The sequence below is a fragment of the Schistosoma haematobium genome, chromosome 3 (genome assembly GCF_000699445.3).
Source record: "Schistosoma haematobium chromosome 3, whole genome shotgun sequence".
Taxonomy (NCBI): Eukaryota; Metazoa; Platyhelminthes; class Trematoda; order Strigeidida; family Schistosomatidae; genus Schistosoma; species Schistosoma haematobium.
Genome location: NC_067198.1, coordinates 21133576 through 21160762, shown reverse-complemented (window position 1 = coordinate 21160762; position 27187 = coordinate 21133576). Strand labels below are relative to the sequence as shown.

General features: G+C 36.2%; 1 protein-coding gene across 2 annotated transcripts in view; it reads right to left on the bottom strand.

Annotated features, from left to right (window-relative positions):
* Positions 1-25801, bottom strand: part of POLR1A_1 (DNA-directed RNA polymerase I subunit RPA1) — a 41547-nt gene extending 15746 nt beyond the window's left edge. The window contains 24 exon segments of one of the 2 annotated variants that reach the window (XM_012937296.3): positions 837-1036; positions 1141-1608; positions 3167-3442; positions 4604-4876; positions 5883-6545; positions 7395-7648; positions 8507-8735; positions 8849-9100; positions 11135-11587; positions 12631-12788; positions 14425-14639; positions 17126-17354; positions 17392-17476; positions 17511-17638; positions 17676-17860; positions 18002-18102; positions 18139-18359; positions 18453-18557; positions 19137-19203; positions 19993-20323; positions 24015-24103; positions 24254-24403; positions 24415-24519; positions 25685-25801. In XM_012937296.3, the coding sequence (XP_012792750.3) occupies positions 837-1036; positions 1141-1608; positions 3167-3442; positions 4604-4876; positions 5883-6545; positions 7395-7648; positions 8507-8735; positions 8849-9100; positions 11135-11587; positions 12631-12788; positions 14425-14639; positions 17126-17354; positions 17392-17476; positions 17511-17638; positions 17676-17860; positions 18002-18102; positions 18139-18359; positions 18453-18557; positions 19137-19203; positions 19993-20323; positions 24015-24103; positions 24254-24403; positions 24415-24519; positions 25685-25702 (5255 nt within the window). In that variant the 5' untranslated portion in view covers positions 25703-25801. 2 annotated transcript variants of the gene reach the window in all.
* Between the last annotated feature and the right edge of the window lie 1386 nt (positions 25802-27187).

Below are 27187 nucleotides of genomic sequence, written 5' to 3'. Positions count from 1 at the left end.
TAGTATCATTAAACAAAACAAACAATTTCATAATCTGATTTATTTGGTTACATGCTGTTAAACACAGACACAATTAACCAAACACCGAGTATTGAATAATCAGAAAATGTAAGTTATCTAAGTGTGAATAATAGAAATTTATCTGATTCGTCATAACGATCCAATTATTATGATACATATTTATCCAATAACAAGTGTATTTAAAAAAAATAAAGGTAAAGACAACCAAAAGATAACCAAGAAAGAGATTTGCTTTTTAGAAATATGACGAAGCTTCAATTAAAAATTCATTGAAGTACTCCACACACACACACACACGTACATAATGAATAAACGTATATTTGCAGGACATAATTAATTATCTTGAAAGTAGCAAATGGAGTAAAATCTGGTTTGAATTATTCACAACTAAATAAAAACAATTGGGTAGTTACGTTTTTATCCCCTTTTTGTATAACTGTAGAGATGTTAAATTATATTTTGTGTATAATTAAACGATAAATAAGCTATTTATGAGAAAGTTAATCAGAGCCAACGTCTATTTTATATACGTTGTTACAATTTAAAACGATTCTGTACCATCTGTCAACAATGAAGGTTAATTTCGCTGGAATCAACCTGTTATAATGATATACAACCCTACTTTCGAGTCTATGCAAAAAATATGTAAATTTAAACAAACTATTACTTAGGTTTTCATTTTTCAGTGTTTAAAATAATAATCATAGGCGAAAAAGAAAGAGTTTTTCCTTAGTGAACAAGTAACAAGCTGGTAAAATATATCAAAAAGTAAATAACAATTAAATATTGAAGAAAAAAGAATAATTCCTACATACCTAGTTTTTCCTTGATCTTTTAATTCTTCATTTAAACGATGAGCTAAATCTGGGAATAGAATACGTTCAAGAAAACGTAAAACACGAACAGGTGTTACATGACTTTGATCAGAATAGACTGATTTCGGTTGTAAATTAAATTCAAATGTACACGAATCGGATACATAGTTCACTTTTTGACCAATAGGTAATTTTAAAGTCTGCAATATAAACATACATGTATATAGGGCAGTTATTTGTATCATTATATATATAAAAACAAATATTACATTGAAAAAATAAAACAAAAAAATGTTTGAATCACCTCAGATAATTTCAGCTTATAAAATTTCTTAGCTATTTGTTCGCTAAGTTGTTGAGCTTCTTTGGTAGGCCATATAGGAACTTCCATGCATGGTGTACTTATATTGGATGATCCGGACATGAGGATCTCTCGTAAGCGTGGTATTCCCAGAGTTACATTCATTTCACCACGTCCAGCAAAATGAAAAGTATTCAATGTCATCTGAGTAGAAGGTTCACCAACTGATTGTGCAGCCAATAAACCTACAGGATCACCAGGTGGTGCTTGAGCGTTAATAATTTTGGCTAAACATAAATCTCTTAATTCAGCCGCTGTAGCACATGGTGGTTCAGGGATTATTTCATTCATTATCTTATCTTTTCCGGATGCTTTCTCTTCTGTTTCCATTAGTTTTAATGCTTTATGAGCCATCTTACTACTGTTGAGAAGCTTGACAAGTTTATGCTTTGATACAGTTTTATGTAGAATCTAAAATGTCAAACAAGTTGAAATTAAAAAATTAGATTCCATTGAAAAATCCACGTAGAGCAATTATTAATATTAAACTAGATCATAAACAAAACAACACGAAATCAAATGCACATACACATGAATTATCAAGAAAAGTTTGAATGATCTAGAAGTGAAAATTAAAGTCAAGATGACCTTTTACAAATAAATTAACCTCATATCATAAATAATATAACTTAATATGATGGTACACAGTTTTGAAGGCTAGCATTAAAATATGGAAATAAATTAATCAATGTAATATGATTACAAAAACAAACTGGAACAACCTTAAAACAAACACGAGTCATTGGTTATTTCTCAATTTGTACAGTCATAAAAAAGGATATTCATTGTTTCTAGTGCTGAATCAACATAAAGTACACAGTATGGATCAACAATAACGTTAAAAGCGATCTGTTTTACTGCTCATTAAAGATTGAGTATACTTTTTTCTCATTGATATCTATTAGGAACAAAAACTGAGAAGTGAACAAAACACTAAAATTGCAATTTTCTATTGTATATTACATTAGATTAGAATGGGTGCGAAACTCCTTTCACAGTAGATGTTACACATTTACAAAATATTCATACTGTATTATTGTTTTGAGAACTTTAGCATCGGTATTTAATGGTTCCCTACTAATCGTATTATCAAAATATCGATATACTGTTGTTGTTATAATCTTTACGTTATTCTAAGTTTAAATAATTTGCCTACACAATTCTATAGAATAGATTTTATAATTTAATGAACAAACATTTAAGAATTTGATGGTTAAATTAATGGATACAATATTGATTGATTGGTTGATAATAGACGATGATGCTATCTGGATAAGCGATGGCAGTTCATTAGACCAAATTATTGGTGTAAGGCCTCCAATTAAACTGATATAAGACCAAACTAATGGCCAAAATATGATTTTATTTTAACAAAATAACATGTTTACATATATGCTAATAAGAAAATAAACATGATTACATAGTACAAGCGGCTGGATGATAAAAATTGTCCAGACCATTCAATTTCCAATGAGCTGAGATCTTGTCCTTCATATCAGAAACAGAAATCTTATTCATTATACAAGTGAACTCAAAAAGCAGTTATATTGACAACTCTTATATGGTAATGAAAAACAAGTCATTCACTTTGTCTATGAAATGATACATACCTATATTTCCTAACTATGTATTTGTTATTTTGTTTAGCTACTATAATCCAAGCGTTAATAATAGAATAGATGATCACAGATGGATCCACACAAACGTCGACAATACACTTAATAATTTACGTACAAACTTATACTAAAAACACCATTAAAAACTATGTACCGTGAGTAAAATAAGACAATATCAAATGAATAAGTCTTCTATAAGAGAGAATTGAGTATGTTTCATTATCATCCGAATAATAATTGATGTCATAAGTCAGAACAATCAAAGTATTATGTTATCGACCTTTGAAAGTTGAATGCACAAATTTGCAAAAAACAATTCATAACAATACTATTGAATTATACTTTAAACGTACACATTGTCTCTTAACACCAACTTGGTCTGCCATTATTTGTATAGGTTTAGGAAGTGTGTTTTTTTCAAACAAATGAGCATATGCTGGATTATCAGTATTGATTTTATCAGAATGCCAACGCATTTTCATTAGATTTACATTATCAGCAAAGAAATGTAAACCAATAGGTTGTAAAAATCCAGCTTGACATACATCCACTCCATCGTCTCCATATCGAAATTGAATTATATTAGATCCTGAATCTCTCACTGTTCCATCATAACTTATGCTTAAATCCTGTGGAAAGTGTGTTCGTGTATAAATAATAAAGAAAACGAAATTTATAAATATGAATAACCGACATTAAGTGAAAGAGATGAATAGTAAGCTGTAAAATGAACAACTTGTTGGTGAAAGTAATCTTAGATCATGATTCTGTAGGATTATCGTATCCAAATGCTGGATACGTTGATTGACATAGCTCTGAATCAATTGGAATACCATAGATATATGCGATATTTGCCTTTCATTAGATTTCGTGCTTTTTTATTATGGGAGCCTATTAATCCTTATCGAATTAGATTTTCTATGTGTAATCTTTTCTACTACCACCAACATTGTTACTACTTTTACTTCCTTGTCATTTATCTTTACAATTTCATCTTATAGTGGTGAATTAATAACCACATGTAGCCCCTCTAGGGTTTCTGACGGTCCCGACCCGGGTAAAGGAGGAAGGTGGTCAGTAATCTCGTCCCGTAGAAAACGACTATGGCCATCCTGACGGGAGACCTAAACGTCAAGGTCGAAATGGACAACAATGGGTGTGAAGATATCATGAGACGACATGACTGACTGGGAGAAAGAAACGAGAATGGTGACAGATTCGCAAATTTATATACATTCAACAAAATGGTTGTAGGTGGCACAATATTCCCCCATTAACGCATACATGAAGCGACATGGGTCCCAGTGGATCACACTACAGAGAACCAGATAGATCATATTTACATCAGTAAAAAAATTCAGGTCAATAGAAGACGTGAGAACTGGGACAGCAACTGACATAGCTTCAGATCACTACCTGGTGGTTTCCAAGATGAGACTGAAACTAAAGAAGCACTGGACAATTGGAGGAACTGTTATATCCTTTGGCTCGTCAATTATCACGTGACAAAATCGCCCATCAGAATACCTACTTCTATAACCTTGTCCCTGTGCTAAACCAACGATGCGTCAACCAGAACTAGTAGTCTTGAATCAACTCTGATTCCTTATTTTTTCTCTGTATAGTGACTTTTCACCTAAATATCACGAAAAAGAAGCTAAATTTGAGGAACTGTTAGCTATTAATCACTACTGGATAATAGGAACTAGCACACAGAATTTTACAGATTGTGTAAGATTACCTTAAATAAGCAAAGTGATGAGTTATTGTAGTCCATATAGAAAACTAACCTCTAGATGTTTAATAGCTGACCTCTGTAAGTAACCTGATCGACTAGTTTTTACAGCTGTATCAACAAGACCATCTCTACCTGCCATCGAGTGGAAAAACAACTCTTGTGCAGGTAGTGAAGTGAGAAATCGAGCAGTACACATACCACCAGCACGTGGACGAACATCGTAAGGTGGAAATGAAGGTAGTGTTTTGCCACTTAGCATTAGTGGGACACGACGACCTTCTAATTCAATCTGACCAAGAGCGACAGACATTTGTTGAGCATTAACCTTTGAAATAAATGATAAATAAAAATAAAAAATGGATAAAATTAAAGATAAACTTTTGAGAACACAGTGAAGATGGGGAAAAAACTATTTAAAGTGGTCTGGCATAGTAAAACATAGGGAAGGAAGCGTACAAATAACAAAAGTATTCAAACAGATATCGATTATCAATATCTGAACAGCAAAATTAGAAATTAATTTAGTCATAGGATCAGCTCGAAGCATAAACAAAATTTGCTGTACAAAAGTTAAGTTTCAGAAGTCGTGGATATTACTTTTAGCAAAAGAAAGTTGTAGCACCTAGATACCAGAATATTATCAACAAAATTTTCAGAATATTATAGAGTACCATCGGAAAAATTTCAAAATTCCACCAAACTTTTGTCATTTAACACTACTACTATTTGAAGGGGTTGGTGGAGATTTTAGAAATTCCACAGATTGAAATCGTGAGTCATTTGAAGCTAGACCACCATGGAAAACCTGGAAGCACCGGACGGCCGTTTCGTCATAGTACAGGACTCTTCAGCAACGCGCATCCACCACCCCGCACCCCGCGGTTAAGTGCTCGCGCGCGAAACCGGTAGGTCCTGGGTTCGAACCCCGCGGTGTGCGGGATCATGGATGCGAGCTGCTGAGGAGTCCCATATTAGGACGAAACGGCCGTCCAGTGCTTCCAGGTTTTCTATGGTGGTCTAGCTTCAACTGACTCATGATTTCAATCTGTGAAACTACTACTATCTATTTAAAAGTAGCCTGAGCATTGTTTGCAAATTTTACTCAACTGTTATCATCGAAAGTAACTTGCGAACATTGACATTTGTAAATGTTTTGAGATATCCTTAGCCCGATATTTGTACTTTCTGTATAAAAACTCCTATATACTTGTTGATTGCCCTTTTTTAACGAGTATAAAATCCACGAAGACAATTTAATCACTGTTTCTAGCTTTATTTTACAATGAACTGGGTATTTATGGCATGTAATAAAAATTTAAACGCTTGCTTACCATACCACCTTTAGCACCAACATGAACCATGAGTTGTAAATTATTCTCTGGAAAACCGACATATAAGCCTCCTGGGATCGCAGAGTCACATACTGCATCTTGCGCCCTTTTTAGTCGATCTTTAATTGCCATGTCCAACTGAGCAAGACGCTTTTGAGAAGACTGGTCAGTAGATGAAGGGAATTGTGCATGACGATATAAACGTTTCACATTATGTTCGGTTAGTTCGTCTGGTTTTAAACTGAATGTGTCTGCAAAAGCACAGAGGCCAAGATCTTTAAGATTACTGAAACGACGTTGTCTTTCTTCATCTGCTCTATGTGAAAGTAAAATATCTTTCAAACCCATTGTGAAGGCAATGAATTTTAAAAACCTATTGGCTAGTAAACTAATCCCATTTAATAAACATGAAGCAGATTCAGGACCATATGCTTCATATACACAATGTATCAAACCTGTACTGCTTGAACCGATATGTGATTTGTCTAACATGCCAGATGCAAGATAACCATCACATATAACTAAATCTACATCGGATAATGGTGTTGGTTCACCGGGAGCAACTCCAGACCAAAGTTCAGCTTTAGTTCGTCGACCTAAAAGGGTAGCATTTAGTGGTAATAAACCTGAAGGTGTGAGATTTATTAACAATGTTGAAATAACCTGAAAAAGAGAAAAAATATAAATATTAGATAATCATCTGAACGTATTGGTAGCGTTTTTATCTTATCAAGCGTGATGAGATCACCCACTTGGTTCTAAGTTATTTACGACTACATAATCACTGAGTGATGTCAGTGAGTCGACTGTCATTTCTTACTAAATGAAACAACATATTGATACCATCTCAAAGCATATACTGACCAAGTCGATCTCACCTTTGTTATTATTAGACGAGCAGATATGCTTGTTCAGTTATATTTGATGCCCGTAACATATTGAAAGCGACCAAAAAAATAATTCAAATATACCAAATAACTAAGATACACATTTGCTTCTTCTTGCAGTGAAGACTTATTGGCGCAAAAAAAGATTAAATCCAAATTTCCAAAAATAACAGTCAAGTGATTTTTTTTATAGATTTAACATCTTGAATAACATGACGGAATTGCACAGATAGCTAATATTTATCAGAGGCGTTAGAGGAGTTTCTAGAATTCGAAAGTGAATAATATCATCCAGAGATAATAATATATTAAACTTCTACTAAATAAAGGTCACTTAATTCTTCATATAATTATTAACAAAATTGAATATATTACTGTAGACAATAAGGGTGTGCTTATCCTAAATTAGTAATCTGATGAATCATTGTTTAGTTGTCAGTTATCAAGTTAACAATAATTGTACACCAGCTCCGTCAAAATGAGACTTATCAAGTAATATTGAAACCTTTGTAAAGCTGACAAGTAAATTTGTAAATAGTAACATGAATGGTTTAAATGATGATGAAATAGGAGGGGGGAAATCAATACAAAAAACGTGCTAAAAGCATTATATAGATCAAAGTACTTGTTTTCCAGTCCAGAGACATTTCGGCCAACATATTGCAGGTTTAACTGTTATAATAGATGGTGGGCCCGAAGATGTTTGTCTGTTTATAGCAAATAAAGGTCGAAGAGCATGATATACAAGATCCAAATAATCAGCATGCTCGAAAAACCGATCACGCATTGTTAATTTAACTGCTGCTATAACATGATCCTGTATAAGCCCAGCAAGTGGTGTTCCATCTTTAGGTACTAAATATTGATGTGGAACAGAAGCTAAACACAAATTCAATAAATAATAATAACATAAAACAATGAGCATAAATAAACAAATATCAGTAGGAAATGCTTTCTGAAAAGATATAACACGATAAAAAATCATTACAGATTATGGAAGAAACAAGTTTTGGCAGTGGACACGGATAATGAGTGAATTTCTTTTAAAATTTGGAGATAGTTGTCAATAATAAATGATGGGAAGAAGTTCATTGAATGAAGATTCAATCAAAAAATTGGTTCGCACCTTTTCGAGTCTAAATTGAAACATAACTGACGACTTTTGAAAAAAAAAGAAACATACGAAACTAGTGTTTCTGAATGTAAGTAAGCGATAGTCTATTTAGTGAAATAATTTAAACTAAACTAAACTAATGTATAACAAAAGACTATTGTATTACGAGATCTACGTAGATAACTTATATCATACCAGGGATCAATAAATACATTCTCATAAATCAAAAACCATTAAATTAGAACTAACACCGTAAGCAAGTCACACTGATCAAATGTGGTATGTACACGATTACCAGTTTTCTTGAAATTGATCAGTCTTTATTGGCATAAGTAAATCCTGAGGGGATTACCTTAATACTGTATTTTAAACACAAGTCTTAATAAAGTTGGGCTGTGGCTATTAGTGAAATCCAGGATGCGCGTTCGTTCTATTTGTAACTTATTAACCGAATGTACCAAGATCCTAATGTTGAGTCCGGGTGTGAACATCAACACTGGGTTGCAAGTACATCCAACTGACGAACCGCGGGTCCTGGATGACACTGCTAGCCACAATCCAAATTTACCAAAACTTGATAGTACTGCAGATCAGATCAGAACAAAGTTAAGTGATTAGTTTACCTAATGTTTCAAGTTCAGCTTTTGCTGCATAACTTTGAACAAAATGACCATTCATTTCGTCCCCATCGAAATCTGCATTGTAAGCTTTACAATTTGAATAGTGTAATCGGAGAGTCTTTGCTCCAGAACACTTTATTATTCGAACACGATGTGCTTGCATTGAAGGCCGATGAAGGGTTGGTTGTCTGTTCATAATAAGCATATCACCATCAAGTAGATGACGATTAACCTGGGAAGAATTGAAGTAAAATTGAGAAAATGTAATGCAAAATGTATTGTATACTATTGGATAGAAACAGTGGAATGAATATTTTTCTTTAGAAAAAAGAACATGTTACTTACAACGATAGGTATGTTATCTTTACCCGAAATAAGTGGTTTTAACCGCAAAGCTAACATTTCACGTTTTTTTTTAGCCTGTGGAGTATCGTTTGGCGGCAGCATAGTAATGATACCATTTGAAAACTGAATACTTGTAGCTCCTGGATAGTTATTTGGTCCATTCATTACTAATTGACGTAAATGAACTAAATTGAATTTTGTTACTGGTGTTGGGAATGTTAAACGGAATGCGAAAAATAACGGTACTCCAACCTAAATATTGATAAGGAAACAGTTAATTAGTTAATAAAATGTGTTAAATTATCTCAATATATAATATGAAGTATATGATGAGTAGATAATTTACAAGCGTATACAGCTGAATATTATGGACATTGATAGACAAAATTAAAAATATCGTATATTCTTTTATTTCTATCTGTTTGACACTTGCAGCAAATTTGTACAAGGGAAATATTATTATACTACACTATTATACTATAGCTTATAGTGAGCAATAACCAATGATTAGCAAAAAGGCTTAAGGTACATAACATCATCTATTAGGCACCATATTCAATGCAAACAAATTTATTAATACCGAGAGTGTACGTCTTGGATTCCAACTATTCCACCAAAATCAAATACGGATTATATTATTTAATTATAAAAAGACTTTCTGAGTAGAGAAGAATTATGCATTATTTTATTGCATAACACCAAATATTAAAAGTCGCGGAGTTGGAACTCATTCTTACCTACTCCGCTTGAGCTCTCAAGTAAAACGTATGGTTCAAAACTGAGTACACAAACTTGCACTTTGTTACAAAGACGCATTACTTAAATCATTGTAAAATGTAGTTACATAAATCCCGAAAATAAAGGAAATACATACGATGTTTGTGGTATTAAAAGCTCTGTGAAGTAAAGCAGAGGTCCACTTACTGCGTAAATAACAACTAGGTCGGTAATAAGCATTGTAAAAAGTACAGACGTTTTGAATATGCAACAATATTGAAAATGAATGTGTTATGATTTCACCCAAATCAATTAAATAGCCATAAACAATGAGAAGCATGACTGGGATTCAACAAAAGGAGAGCGTAGAGGCATGAAATCGAATATCACATAGCATATCATTTATTTATTTAAACGCATAAACATTTATACAAGGAGGTACCAATTATGTATACTCCATGCGAGTCATTCGATTTACGTGAGGGCGGAGATACTACTCGGGCGCCTAAACTGAAGCAGATGGTTTTCTTGGGGGGCCACTCGCCCAGTATACTATTGACTGTAATTCCACTGCCTAAAAACCATTGTTTGATACCTCAAAAACCAAATCAAGTGATATATATATATACTTGTACATGTTTAGATGTGCTGATGGAAAAAGTAAAATACATATAAGCTACCTTGGATCACCCATATTCTTTAGAAAAAAGAGGAGTATTGAAGGAGATGGTTTGAAATATGGAAATTATACATATAAACCATAATAAACCAATGTTAATACAACTTAGCAGACTACCCCAGTTTAAATATTAGGCTTTGAGTTATACCTATGGTATGAAGGCTGGAAATACTGCCCAGTGAGTTGAACTGAAGTAGGTAGAGCGCAATTCGAACCTATCATCCAATAAATGAAAGTAGAGTGTTTAAGTCACTAAGTCACAGAGTCAAAGAACTTGACCGTACTGGAGAATAAATCATTTCAATAAACGCTCACAGAAACATCAAAACTTCCCAAGATCTCAATAAAGGTCAGTGGTAAGTGAAACATAAGTGATACAAAGATATACGAAATTAGGATAGGAATGATATTATGCATATCTCATATTTTGGTCAAGTGTGAACTACACAAAAATTGTTTTTGATAGGAAAATATGATAACTAGGATTGCTGAGTTACTTAATATAGGAATAATACTCTTAAAATTAGCTTTTGTGGATATTGAACAGCAAAATACTTCTGATTAGTGGGTGAAATGAAGTTAAGAGACAATTGTTTTAAAAACTTGCTGAATGTAAAGAAAAAAGATCATACTAACTGATAACTTTCTACAAGATAGCATTTGTTGAAAACGTTCTAAAATATATTGAGACTGATAAAACACAGGAAATAAGGAAGGCTGTATAACGTAATAGTATTTGGAAATATTAGGAAGACTAACACTACCTCGTATTATTAGTGATTGGCTCGTAATTATATTTCAATAAAGAATTCATGGCTCATACAAGATACCGGTAACTAAGGCTTAAATTAATAGTTCATGAAATGAATTTAGATGAGATAAAAACTCACCTCAGTAACACTGAGATTCGGATCCGGACTAATAACAGAACGGCATGCGAAATTAACACGTTTTCCCATCATGTGCATACGGAAGAGACCTTCTTTTCTTTCTAAACGTTGTCTTAGGCCGGGTAGTCGAACTGCGTTACTGCTGATTCCACTTCTGGACTCTAGTCCTAGAGGTGTGATTGCCATACTCATATCGTATATTCCATTAACAGCTGCTTGAAGAAGCACAGTTGCAAGTTTAAGTGCACCATCTGATTGTGCATCATCAATCAGATCACCATCACTAGTTGTGGACTTTGGTTCTGGAGGTTTATTTACATCAGCAGAATTGCTCACTTCATTGCGTTGACGGATAAACTCTACGATATTGTGTAAACATTGGGCTCGTTTTACAATACGGACATAAACAGCAGTTTCCGGATGCTCATAAACCAAATTCCCAACATGCCGTGGCTGAAATAAAAAATTAGTATACTCCGCTTCATCGAATCAAATGCAATACAAAGACAACAACCGAAATTCCATCTAATATTTAGGGTGATAAATCAGCTTCATTATTATCACACAGAGAAGTACCTATCGGCTTTCTAAAATTCGGCCTGTGACTATTGAAATTTAGGTTAAAGTGAGCACAAAGTATGCCACTACTAGAGTTTACAGGGATTTACCGATGTTATGGAATACGCAGATCCAATACTAGAACATGATTCTTGAATTTTCAGTATGGGGTAGTGAAGACTGTTGAATTTCATTGAAATCATGAGGCGATCTAACTTAGACCACCATTGAAAACCTGGAATCACTGGGCGGCCGTTTTGTTCGAGTATATGGGCGTGATCCACGATTCCGCACTTGGTAATCGAGCCCAATACCTTAGATTTTGCACGCGAACACTTAACCTCTAGACCACTGAGTTAGTATCCAACAAAGTTATGGTCTAAAGTTAGCCAATCCACGACGTTGCGCGACCATCCTCTATAGACTTTTTCAATGTTTGAACAAAACAATAAATTTATAATTAGCCAGGAACATTAGACCTTACACTATAATACAGTGTTCTAAGAAAGACATATATTGTGGTGGAAATTTGTAAATCAGGAAGTTGATTTTGATAATATTGGATTCCCCGAGTGAAATGATTTAATTATAAGGAATTCATTATGTTTCCGGACACCATTAGCACAAAGTTATACTTAAACAATAAAAGAAGATAGCCAGCTAATCAGGATTACTAGCTTCAACTACAAATCCCTTAGATGTTGTGTGTGCATATGTTAGTATTTTAGTGAATTAAACATCCTAGGGATCCTTTTATAAAAGGGTGGTATAAATATAACTACTAAGGAATTAGTCGGTCTTCGGTTTTTGTAAATTTTAGATAAGTTAAAGGGCAGAAAAGAAACAGTCCTGTTAACAAATATTTATGTATATACTTAGAAACAGGGTATGGACATTATACTACATTGAAGAGTCAACACTCAAGATAAACTTCTTACCCAACGACAAAGAGAAGGAGACAACAGAACATTATCCATAAAAAATACGTCGGTAGGAAATGTGTGGTTTAATCTTGCAGCTTTAAGCATAGGAAATAATAGTACTAAAAGATCCCCGTCATGGGCCCAGAGACACCTCAGCATTATACGGATCATCTCTTAAATAATAGAAAACGTCGAAATGTTACTAAGAACGTTTGAATTATGAATAAACAAAAAAATGATGCACATGAATATCAAATCTTACATACTGAAAGACGCTTGCATCCATGGTAAAAAGAATAAACTCGTCTATAGAGCTCAGAGGGAATAACTCATGTAATTATATTATTAGGTGAAGAAAATCGAGATAATTAGGACAATGAGTAAGAATACACGGTAACCTTAGAATCGTATTACAAGTAACAGTCAAATGACTTTCCACCGTTACGAATACATAAAATAAACGTATGTGAACTAGTTCATTCAAATCAACGGACACAGTCTTAAACAACGAACCTAGAATAAATATGTAATGGTTCAACTTGCTACACTGTAAATCAGTAGAACGGAAGAAAGCCAGTAACTGCTTTTAGTTATGTCACATAACCCGACCAGGAAGTTCGCATCCCATTATACGGTTCAAAATGAAGATCAACGGCTTTATATAACGTCATGCCTTAGTCCAAAAACCGGGAAAACAAACATTTAGGGGTTTTTACGATTAGATAAAATAAAGAGATTGATGGTGCTGAGGTATTACACTTGAAGTAAAGACTGCATATGATAGTCCACTGTAAAATTTGGACTAACCAATAGTGTTCGAGTAAGGAAGCTTCAGTAATAATGTTGATAATGTTACTAACAATAAGATGAAGACAAAATAAGATTGGTTCAGCGAAGAGTTCCCTTTTCGGCGAATTCATTTTCAAAGCTATAAAATCACAAATATATACTGAATCTTTTTTTTAAAAATGAAAATAACTACAGTAGTTGTGATAAAAGTTCTGCTAAACATGATAACAGTCAGGTAGAATAAACAAAGGGATTAAAGCGTTATTTTTATTAAGGAAACTAATGATAATTTTTTAAGAGCTTGAATAATCACTATGAAGATATATAGGGAAATTATAACTGGGAAGAGAAGACTCAACATGATAAAATGTTGAAGTTGGAATGAACTGTAATCAAGAGGATCATAGAAACAGAAATGGATGGGGGAAAAGTTCTATGTTCAAGATAAGGGGAAAGAAGATGGCTGTGAGAAAAGAAAGGTATGAAGAAAGAAAAGATACGAGAAACTAAGACCGTGGTAGAAGAGGTTGTAATAGTTTCTTATGGACACATAATTCTGGTTTATCCAGATGTATAGCTAGTGTTTCCGCAAGATCGGCAGGACAATCTTTCGGTCATATATGGAAAAATTCAAATGCCTCACTTCCGCTTGAGGTCTATCCTGATGATGTCGTTTAGAAGAACAACGGGAGCTTCCCAATTAGACCAGCCAGCTTGGAGAACGAAACCACAGAAATAATAATTTACATTTCGAAAAGTTTTTACTGATTTCCTGACATACCAACTATCTGCAAAAGACTCCGTTTCTGTTATTTAGAGACAGTACAGTGTACAATGAAAAGCAAAAAATAGGCAATCTTTTATAGCTGTATCTGATTGTTAATTTTTATAAACGTTGTCATATTACATCTTTGTAACTCGGCAATAATATTTTATGAAGTATTCATCTTGGTTCCTTGTATCTTACTGCTTTATTGTTTTAAATTTATAACAATTATTTTAGAATTGATTTTTACATACCAGGCGGGAAACATATTTCTTTGGAGTGTTGTTGACTTTTTATTGCTTCAGACAGCATATTCCGAGCAGTGGATAAGTTTGCCGTGTAAATAGTTTCTGCTTTGCTAACTTCACTTCCATCAGACATATCGATGAACATAGATAACTTTTGTTCCATGCGTTGGTCATCTACTTTGCAACCTTCAAGAAGGTCACTACAGTCTTCTTCCAATTCCCTACAGAAAGAGATTATCCAATATTACATACATGGTGAGGATTTTAAAGCAATAATGACGTAAAGAGACTGTGAAAAGTCTCTTTGGCAATGAGAACATCTTAAACACTGCCATCCTAAAGTAAATCAATGCAAATTGATTACTAAATATTTCTACATTCAAAAGTGATGCGTAAATGTACATATTCAAAATCGAAGTAAATTAAAAAGACTTTTTTATCTTCTGAATGATACTAAACAGCTAATTACCCAAATATGTGCACACACAACTAAGTGTAACGAACTGTGTATATATTAAGCAATATGAAAAACAAGAGACTACTGGGCCGATGAATTAACGGGCAAAGGCGTACTAAAAAAGTGAGCTCAGGGTAATAAACTACGGAATGAGATCTGTGCTCGGGAACCTGTTAGTGTTACGATAATGAGTATCCGACTCAAAGCCATCCTCTTGAAGTAAATTAACAGGTTTCGTTAACAACATTATTTATCAATAATAAAAGATTCATCAACACGTCTTACATCTTCTGTACTAGTTATAAACCTAGTACGGCTGTCTGAACACAATTTAGAACTGAATGACCATTAGAACTAATGAATGAAAGTGACACTCAAATTTTGTTAGTACAAACAACAATACTGTGATGACACGTAATTTTGTACATTTATGTAGTCATAACAACTGACCGCTTAGTAGTGAATGATTCTATATTATCTGGTCTGTAGTGTTAATAAAATTCTGCAGAACGGGTATCCAGTATGAGGCAAAACAGTGAAATCTAACTACTTGGACGCTTAACCGAGATTGTATCTGTAACTGCATAGGCAACTACCCCCAGTCAACAGCATGGAATTTGGTGACAGTAAGACAACTTTTCTGAAAATGACAGACGTAAACTAAACTGACTTAGTGCTTCAGATATTCCAAACAAACTAGCCTATGACTGGATACTAATTATCTTGACGAAGTGGGTTTTTAGAAAACACAATTCCTTTAGCGCTACAGTGTATCAGACCCAATTAGTACACTTTTAGTCTATTTTGAGGTGAAAATGAGAGAAACACATCTTGTTTCCATTGTCTCTGTAGTATATGTTAGGGCAAGAGAATTTCAGAAAGAACGATGTTTTAACAAGACTGGTCACCCGGCCGATGAATATTTGAACCTGGATAGAAAGGGTGAGAACATACACCATTGCATAATCTGTAAAGCTTATTGGGTCGCGATCAGAAATCCCCTATTTTTATATGTACCATATTAAACCCCTACTATTTTATTTCTTACATTTTGGCGAATTTGAAAACTGTATTATAAAGAAACTAGTAACTAGATTCAGTTGGTTAATATTTTAGAGCGACTGATCAGTCAGGTTTTGATTAGGATAACAAAACGGGGAGAGACAGCGACTTATGGCTTGATAAAAATATATCAGTTTGAGTTGCTTCAACTGACTTCAACGCAACAGAAGGAAGTTAATATAAGTGGAAATCAGGGAACTCAAGGTAACAATATCCACGCTAGTAGTGAACTGGACATAGAGAATACGACTCAGAAACGGATGAAACTGATTAGTAAAAATTAAAAAACTGCACTAATTTAGCTTATTTTGAGCCATACTACTCTAGTTTTCTTTCAGATGACTATAATTAGAGCATATAACAGAGCCGAACCCAGATGTCAGTTATCGTACGAATCAATTTACATATTTGAGAAAGCGCATTAGCCAAGATGTAATCATCGATTAAATCTCCCTAGGAATGAGTACCGCCAGTCCGTTGTCTGTCAATGTCTACTGCTTCTGGTACCCAAAACACACCTAAGAGACTCAAAAGGAAATATACATTTTACTCTCAGTAAATCCATACTTGTGACAACCATTGCAAAGGAAGATGTGAAAATAATAAGCATTTAGTAGTAGGAATAATCGCAGTATTACTACTGTAGTTTAGGACGACAAGATGAAGAACTGGTAGTGTTTTGAGTTCTAAGCTACGGTGATATTTGGGCCAACAGAATCGTGAATCTATACTGATTGATGGATGTTTTGTGTTTGGCATCTTTAATCACTACCTGACTCGTTGAGATGCTGTTTAAGGTGGGGTTAAGTTTGGAGAAACTACATGTAACAAGACCAAAGTGGTTCATAAGCTCAACAGCATTTGATGTAAATAATCTGGATGAAATATTTATCAGGCAGAATCCTCGGAATGATAAGGATTAGATATAAAAGAACCAATATGGAACGGCTCTGAATCGATTGTAAAAGGGTCGGATGTACTCTACGTTTATGAGCTTGAACATTCTGGTATTTAACATATACCCTCGTCTTTTGACTCAAATACTGTTTGTGAAGCGAAGTGTGTTTGCTTAAACCCGTAGTATTTTAGTGTTCAACGTCGATGCGCTCACATTGGGTCTAATAATCATCATTTTTAATAACCTTAAAGATTACTAGACATTGGTAAGAAATGAAATCTATAACTTACTCTTTCATTCTTGCCTTTGAACGGTTACCGCCAGCAATAGATATTGGGTGGAGAACTAACTGTTGTTTACTAATGTGCCTTAGACCCCAAGACCCGCTACCGCACAACTTACAAGGGGCACGGGGCCTTGTAGCTAAGTTTCTAATCGCCACTTGGCGCAAATCATCGCCTGATAACCCTTCCAACTCTTTAATTTCAAGAGCTTTCAGTTTGCCGGGAAGCTTACTGACTAAGAGCATTAATTTCATTATATGAGATACACTTACCTGGTGCTCCAAGTAGATATAAGGCTGAAGCAAGATACTCTGCACTGTATAAGCGAAAACACCCAAAGCAGAAAGACTTCACAATCTTGAAGAATTAAACATAAACAACGTGCACTTACTTTGTACAATACATCAAACATGAAAGGGTTGAATACTGGTTTCGAAAACTCAATATGGCCACAGTGACCCGGACAATCTGTAAAATCCATGCCGCAGTGTGCACAGGTCTCACTGTAGCCAATGACCCCTATGAAATATCAATGAGTAGTATGTTGATATTTTACCGAAATTTACGTCATGAAGCCCTCCATCTACTCCACGACCAGTAAATTTGTCGAAAGCCAGGTCATTTGTTACCTTGCGAACTGACAACCTTTTGATTTCATCAGGGCTGTAGAATCCATATCGAAGGCCAGCTATTTGGCCCACGTTAGTACAATTCATTGCAAGGCGTGCGATGTTCTCGAATCTTGCGGTATTTAAATGACCTAGAGCTATTTCAGTTTGGGAAGGACAGGAGGCTAGGTGGTTTGTGTTAGTTCTAGTGATAGTGGTCTCTCAGTTGGTCCAAGTTTCTTTTTAGAGCGCTGACAGATGGAGCTTCAATCACGTGTTGATGTAATGAGTTCCATTCGTTGGTGATTTGGTGTGAATATCGATGGTCAGCTGACACGTAATTTGTTCTGGGCTTGTGAACGTTTTTAGAGTGTCCTTTTAGATTTCCTGTTTAGAAAGACAAGGGCATACCAGATGAAAATTTGTCACTAAGAGTTTTTTGAAAACTATGATCAAGTCGCCTGTAGTTCTTCGATATAGCAATGGAAATAGGTTTAGTTTGGCTGGTCCATTATCATACGGGAGCTTTGCTGTTCCGAGAATCTGCTTGAACCGTTTCAACAGTTCATTGTCTCCCTTTAGACAGGGACTAGCCATTTTTATGTAGTGCTCATGTTTAGGACGAATGAATACTGTTCACCAAGTCAAAAAGGTTTTGGCATCGACATGGTCAGAGGCCCTACATATTGACAATATGGCTCTAGAACTTTTGGTGGCTATCTCACGGTAGTGTGCAATAGTCTCAAAGTCTTGGTTAGCAATGACTCCCAAGTCATTGTGTGTCTGTCCAACAGGTAGTTCACGGTTATTCCCCGTATATATATATGTACCTTAATGACCAATATGCATCACAATGAACTTGAAAGAATTCATTGGAAATTGTCAAATTTGAGACCATTCAAATGGTTCAGATAGTTGTGGACGGAATAGAAGGGGCTTCCGCTTAACGGCCTTCTGTGTCTAGTAGCAATGGATCGCCAATACCTCCAGACAGGAACATAGGTATATTAACGATAAAAAGGGAAAAAGAAGTTGGTGAATAATAGTAAGATACTATCCTTAGTCCTTAAAAATATGTCAAGTTTCCTCTTAAAGGACTCCTGAGAGGTCGTTTGGACTAGCTCAGCCGGCAGCGAATTCCAGAATTTGACAACTCCTAAGGAGTAGAAGTTGTGTTAACAGTCCGTCCTGCAGTGCTATGTCTCCAGTTTCTGGGTGTTACTCCTTAGTCTTGTGTTGGGGCTAAACTCAAGTAGGTGTTTAAGGGGATGTCAAGGAGTGTTAAGGATGCTATAAGCCATTAGAAGGTCACCTCAAGACGCCTATAGTTTAGTGGGCAAAAATTTAGTGATTAGAAGCGCTCCTCATAAGGCTTGGATTTGAGTCCTCGAACTGATTTCGTGGCTCACCGTCGGATACGTTCCAGAGTGTCCTTATCCTTTTGGAGTGAGGGAGGAAATCCTTTGTTTCCGTACTCTAATTGGGGACGAATGAAACTATTGAAGATTATGTGGAAATTTCTTCTGTCAAACTAGCCGAAATTGCGCTTTAATGTCACCAGTGCAAGGTTTGCTCGAAAGGCATTTTTGTCACAGTTAGCGTAAGACTTTAAATAGTAGGATACCAGCACTCCTAAATATTTTTCAACTTGGGATACTTCTGGAGAGGAGTTTCTTAAGTTTTAACTGTAGTCTGCAATATATGTCAGATGGACTACTTTACACTTTGAAGTGTTAAAGATAAGTCCGTTAGTGATAATGATAATAATAATTTATTCTCAAATAACAGTTTGTGACATGAGGCATGCTAGTCTACAGGCAAGACCAAATTGTTACAAAAGATAATATTTCACTGTAGTACGTTATTCAGCTGGGTTGATATTTTATAAGATATGAATGTCGATGGCTTTAGTACGAATCGTATTGTCAGTATCACTGCTGGTGCGCTTTATGACAGTTGAGTTGCAACGTGCAAATGATGATCGAGAATAGATCCATGTCAAGTTGGGGGCTTCTAGAAACCGCAACCTTATATCCCTCTGGAATATCAGAGGCTTTAATGATGGTGCAGAATGAAGTCACCCGTTCCATATGTTTTCGGTGGCATATCTTAAATGGGGTTGAAAAAAGGTGAAAAAAAGCCTGTTGTCATCTGCCCAACTTTGGAATTGATTCAGATCCTCCTGAAGTGCCAGTATATCCTCTTGGTTGCGTATCTCTCTTTAAAGTTCCATATCATCAACAAAAGTAATAAGTCAGACGATACCTGTTGTGGAATATCGTTTATATGAATCAAGAGAAGAAAAGGTCCTAGTGCTGAACCCTGGGGGACCCCACTAAGACATTCCATAACCTGATAGAAAGTGAAGTTCACCTTGACCTTAAAAGGTCGATTTTTTATATATGAAGTGAGCCAATCAATTAGAAGTGACCTGGTACCCAGTCGTTTGAGCTTACTGATAAGACTTATATGGTTGACCCTATCGAAAGCTTTTGAAAGTTCAACGTAAATGACATCAGTCTTCCCCTTGCGATCATGGATGGTTGTCCATCTGTCCACCGCAGTCAGCAGGTTGGCTATACAAGAACGACCCTTCCTGAAACCATGCTGTTGGAGTGAAAAGACGTTTGAGGATACCGTCTCATATCAGGGATTCCATCATTTTTGAAGGTATAGAGAGAAGAGCCACTAGTCGGTAGCTTGAAGGTTCGCTGCGTCGACCACCTTTGAAAATTGGTGTGATGTGATCCAGCTTCCAAATTTTTGGTAGTGTGCCTCGGCTTAGTGAGTGTGAGAACATCATGCTCAGCGGTGTTGCCATGATTGAATCTGCTTCAATCAGTATAACAGAATGAACCATATCCAGATCATGAGTAGTGTCTTTTCTTAGGTGCTGCAGTTTCCGGTACATCAAGTTAACGCTCAGGTTCACTTCGGAAAGTCCTGTGCAGTTGCAGATGAAGCTTTCATCAGCATAACTAATATGTGGCGGTTGGAATATCCGAGAGTACCGTTTAGCCAGAAGGTTAGTAACGTCACCGTCGTTACCGTTGGGGCCATTAGGACCTAGCAGTTGGGAAACTCCAGTTTTGGCCTGTCGAAGAGTGTTTGCATAACGGAATAAACTTTTCGGATTAGAGACAAACTTACCGACATGTTATATCTGGTACTGAAGCCTGTATTCTCTTATCGCCTTCGTGAATATGTTCCTCATACTTTTGCACTGCCTGTACGCACCGTTCTTATCAGATCGTTTGTATTCCGCCCTACAGTGTCTTTTATGACTCAGCAAACGAAGAGTGCGGTTCTTGATGACTGTAGGTTGAGTGGAGATTTTTGGGGCCATTTGAGGAACAGACTGTTTTGTAGCACATAAGATCGTGTGCAGCAAGAAATCCCAATGAGCATCCACATAAGGTTGAGTGTGAAATTCCCAATCCACCTGTCGTAGATTGTCCTGTAAAGCTGACACATCCAACCGTTTGAAAGTTGAGCGCCTGTCGTTGGTGGGATGTCTTAGCTCAGTCTTGCTGATAAAACTAAAAGCTATGACGGCGTGATCGTTTTTTCCTAAGGGAGCCAGAATTGAGAGGTTGTCAATTAGGAATTCTTCCTTTGTAAATACATAGCATAAGTGCGACGGCGCCTGGCTGTTTCTCCAACAGCTGAGATGATTTCTCTATGTCATTTTCGAGCTCCAAACTATCACCTTCACTTTTTATCGCTATCCATATATTGACAACGTCAGCATGCAACTAAACCGATGAGCATAGGAGACTAGGAGTGTTATTTATATACAGAAGGAACAGCATTGGCTCAAAACTGTACCCTGAAGCTCAGCACCAAGCACAGTTTACCACTTACATAACTTGGAGTTCACATGTACTCTTTGTTGACACCCAACTAGGAAGTCTTTTATGCACATTAGCAAATTATCTCTAACCTCGATATAACTTAACTTCTTTCCGAATAATCTTTTCCGAAATTTTAACAACCACGCTGGTTAGGTTTACAGGTCGGTAGTTAACAGGCTAATGTCTCCTAGCTGTTTTGGAAATAGAACTAAAGCATCCCTGCAGTCTTTCGGTAATCAACACCCAGTTACAGATAGATTGAAACATATACTTAAGGGATTCGCGACAAAATTTGCTAGTTCTTTTAGCAACCTGGATTCATTTTATTAGATCCCATGAAATTGCCCATATCAAGCCCATTTAGCAGACCAAATATATCGATTTCTATCATGGTTACGGCGACCATTGTGTGTATGGAGCTGGATGAACTGGAGGGAAGGATGGTTATACTGTATATACACTGCTAAGGTAATTTGAAAATACCTGAACGTTACCATAGTCGCCCTCCTCTAACGATGCAGTACTACTGTAGTGACATTAGGCTCTAACCACACAATCCTCAGAGCTGAACACAAGACAACTGGGAAATAGATATTCATCATTTAACGCAGAAAAAAACCCAACGATGTAGAAGGGGGGAAGAATGAATTCAATTGAATCCAATAGGGTGACATGTTTCAGCCTTGCAGGTATTGTCATTCTGTATGACATGTTTTCACTCATATTAAATATATTCTTCTATCTCCAGCCTGAATGTGTTCTCCATCATATATTGGTTATTGTTATGGTACAATTAACCGGGGTAGACAATGATGTGACTTCCACGTAAGATCTTATGGATTAGGCAGTTACAACATGACAAATCTATAAAATTAGGATTAAGTCCATTATTATAGCAGTTCTAATAACAAAGTAAACAACAATTCTACACTACTGTCTCCTGATAATGATGGAATGGTTCCTCTTCTCTTAGTCCATTACTTTATGTTAGAATATAAGCGTAAAAGGCATTCTATAGGTTCCTTAACAAGGTTTTCTTCGTACAACCTTCTAGGGTCGAGGCACGTCTATTTCGAGCTACTCGATATCAAGATGTTGTCTCGTCAGTATCCAATAACCTAAATTTCTCCCACATTCCTCGCCTCTTACGGGGAAGGGTGCAAACCTCTATCGAAACACGTTGTGGAGTTTCTTGAACCCCTCAGCGTAATCCAAGGGGCGTGGGGTGCAGTGACTTTTAGGTATAAATTTCTGAATACGTCTGAAGCCGTCTCATTGGGAAACTCTGACCCTATTGAGCAATCTGCTGAGAATGCTGAGTGCATAATACCTTGTATTTTTCTTTACAGACGTTAGGTCTGCAATGAGCTGGCACATGCTCGTTAATAACAACTATGTGGAAATCAAACATTTAGACTACGTGATCACCTTTTCCTAGGGGTGGCATATAATAGAAGTTTGTGTTATCATCTTCGTAATGCGTCAGTGTGAGACATAGTAGGGATTATTTGGATCAAGCCAACCAGCAGCTCATGTTTTCTGCATTTCGAGCGGAAACTAACTAATTTACACGCTTCACTCTCATAGGATGTGTTATCAATAATGACAAATGGGACAGTATTCCTGACAAGCAGATCTACTTCTCCTTCTTTACTTTTCTGGATTCTCTTGGCTCGTACTAATGTTGGACTTTTAAAATCAAGTTCCCTACCCTCTATAGACTGGGCCAGTTAAGTTTCTGTGACTGCAATTATATCCCGCTTGATAGAGTCTACCTGAACACCCACTTCCAACAGCTTTTTGAGCAAGCTCCAGGGCACCTGTGAAACGGATCAGAAGGCCATTTGAGGTTGTAGCTGTAGATAACTCCCCAAAATAAATAGCTCTGTAAGTTTTCGACATAAAATGCTGACCACATTAGTTTTAATGGACTCACCTAGCTGAAGACACTTGGTCATGCATCCGCACCAGATCAAGAGTGGGAACGCCGTGCTCAACAACCCCTGCAATCTATAACCAGATTAGATCAGTCGATCCATGATATATTGATAGCCTGCCAAATATATCTTCGAACCTCCTCGCTTCTGTCTTTTGATTTCACTTGGTGGGTACGATTCATATTAGGTGTTACTGCTTAAAGCGTTGTCGAACTCCAACTACCTGTGGCATCTTCAAGGCTATTAAAACACCAGACACTGGTAGCGGACAGAAATAATCTATTGCTCCTCAAGACCTGTTGCAAAGGACCAGAGCTGGCTGTGAGATTCAGAGGTACGCCTTTACTGTTCTTGAACTTTATTTAATGTAAGATTACCTAGCTAAGTCAACCAGCTTCAATCTGAGAAGAGGATCGGTAACTTCAGTTGGCCTAGTTTTCTGTTGAATGATTTAGGAGATTGGACTTCAAAAACTTATTGAGTCATGGACTTCCACTGGTTGAAGATTCGATTCGATAATCGGTAGCCAACTGACAAGAAATTTGTTCTAGGCTTGTGAAAATTTTCGGAGTTTCCCAGTAAATTCTATATTTTGGAAGACAAGAAAATAAAGGCTTGCGAAGTACAAATTATTAAACTTAATCTAAAAACCGTATCCCAGTCACTTTAAATCCCTCCATATGATGAGGGGCATATGTTTGGTTTAGCCTGTCTTTCATCATGCAGCCGCTTGACGACACAGGGAATCAGCATTATTTCCGTTATTTGAACCTTTGCTAACTGGTCACTGTCCTTTTTTAAGAAGGATACCGATGGTTGTGTGCAGAACTCAACTTTAGTTTGAACAAATACTGTATGACAAGTCAAAACAGTCTTAATATTTACCTAGAAAAAACTCTATGTACTGACAAGAGGATTCTTAAAATATTAGCAGCTATCAGATGGGAGTGTGAAGTGATTTTCAAGTCTTGACTAATAATGACTTTTAGATTAGTGTTTACCTAGGTCATAGGTAGCTCAAAATCGTTCACCATGTGTAACAAAAAGAATGCGTTGAAAAACCCTCAAAAGTATTTTACTGGGCAGTACAGTTATTTGTTTAATCCTCCACCCTGTTTTTTATAACCCCGCCTGGAGTCCCTTCGGGGGCTACTGCAGGTCCTAATCCTGGATAAAGGAGAAGGGTTGGGCATGGGGTTAGCGACCCCATCCCGTAGAAAACTAACTCGCTGAAAAAACGCTAACCAGGAAAAACCATAAAAAAACACTAACCTGTTTTTCATTATAACTTCTACCCAGATCTTTCGTAACCACGTCCCGTTGTCTAGTTCATTACTAGTACTACAACAATAATAGACCTAATCTCAAAATTGCAGATTTGTCATGATGTGACTACCAAATCTATAAAATTGTACGTGTAAATTCATCCATCGTCTATACTTCCTCGTTCTTTCAAGATGTCAGCAATGTGACGTCTATCGCTTCTGAAGAAGAAATTTAGACTGAATAGAAGGTAATATTTTTCATACGAAATACAGTGGGCTATAAACAGGGTGACCACACCTTTATGGTTGAGTGATACCTAATATAATTGTTACGACGTTTACCGTTGCTGACCTTATCTCCCTGTTAGTTGTTGGATATGAATTTTCTCAGTAATTATATGTTCACCTTCGAGAATTATGTAGTTAGAGACCAGTATCACTATAAGGCAGTCCCAAAAATATCCCTCTTTAAGTCCATAGCGTAAAAAAAGTGCCAGAGAAACTTTTCACCTAATTAGCACTGAATAGAACCTTGCGGAAACTTCTGGCAAACACAGAATCAAATGTCACTGTTTGGATCGGATAGTTAGCTGTGCTGCTACTGTGTTTAGTATGGTTCCAGAAACTTAAAGAAGCACAAGGGCAGGTGCAATACCATAAATATCTGCGTTTTTCTGCATAATAACTAGTCTTGGAGTAAAGCTCTTAATCACATCTGGAGTATCTTCTCTAGTGTTTCTGTTGGTATTCAGAGGTAATTAAAAATGTAAAAAACAGCTAGCAAGACGATTTTAGCGAGTCAGTCATGAGACTCATCAATCAGAAACTTCTGAACTCAAGACTATCTAGATAATTCCTCTTGGTTGTTTTGAAGCCCTAAACAATCATTTTCATTCCTTACTGCTCTACATGTCTCCATATCGTCTGCATATAACGGAATCGATTGTGCTAGGGGATTAAGGTTATTTACACTCAAAGAATATAACACTGGACCCAAGGCTGTGCCCCAGGGCACTTCAGTAAGTCCAGTTTTTTAGCTAGACAACTTCGAATTAACATGTATCCTTTGTTGACGCCCGACCAGGTAGTCGTTTATCCACATGGATAAGCTACCCCTATGTTTGTAATACTACAGATGATTATGAGTTCATCCCTAGGTAAACATCCTTTTGCAAACATTCCGACTATCAAACTGACAAAAGAAGTCTATCGAATTTGTCAGTCTGAGTAATTTCTGTCACTGTTAGAATACGATTGTTTATTATAAGGGAAAAAGACATACGAAGTTTTTCCCATCAATAGCATTTGTGGTAGAGGATTATTTTAGCTATATGATCTGCTCGCATTTTGATTTAGGGTAAATATTTTACAGTGCAAGTGTGTCGAAAGCTAATCCATTATTATTTGTCGAGCCTTGAGGCCCGAGAACATCTCTCAGAAGTCCTAATCTATACAGCTGACTGTGAACACAACTGCAAAGTTCTACATTGTCATCAATAAATAGTATTTTACAAGATACTTTATGCGGAAAGCCTTTACTATACGTAAGAAGAACCTTTCGGAACCTCACTAGAAAATTCCTTAATGAAGCTGTAGTTTAATTTGCTGCAAAATAAAACAGTTGTTTCAATTTACAACGGTTTATTAACATTAAGTGAATAACCACATGGTGGTTCCTTGCCTTATCAAATCAAAGACGTGCATTCACTACACTTGCTGAACTCGTACTGTCAGTGCACAAATACGTTTATCAAGAGCAGAAAATTGTAGATTTACACATCGCTGTGAACCCCGGCTAAATTATTTATCATACTAAAAGTATACTTCCGAAGGTTGACCTCTGAACATAGTTCATAACACCCACCAACATCAGAAATAACCTTTGAGAAGAAGCGAATATAATTTTGTCACCGGCACGTTCTTTAACATGATAAGCGGAGTCACTGAAGAGTACAGATTCACCATAATATTATATGAGTCAGCCAGCCAAACAATTCTACTCAGCTTTATAGTGGACTGATCAGAAAACAGAGTAATTGTGCTTATTATCTGAATTACAGCCCGACATTTTAGGATATCCCTAACCGTGAAACATCATTTTATGAAACTTCACACTCGGAGACTGAGATTTCTGGGATCTCAAAAATTCTTATGTCGTGCCATATAAAAAGGACTTTTAGCTAAACCGGTTGACGAGACTTTCAGTAAGAATGGTTGCTGAATCTAGTAGGTTCGAAAGAGTTGAGATTTGAATTTGGCCGTTAGAATGCGAAATTTCACCAGGATGTCCTCCTATTTTATGTCAGCAGCCGTTTCTTGGTCGCAGAAGCAGATTAAAAGTCAAAACCATTGGTTGAGCTCTTTTTGGAAAGGACCTATAACACTTAGATTATCCATCAGCTCT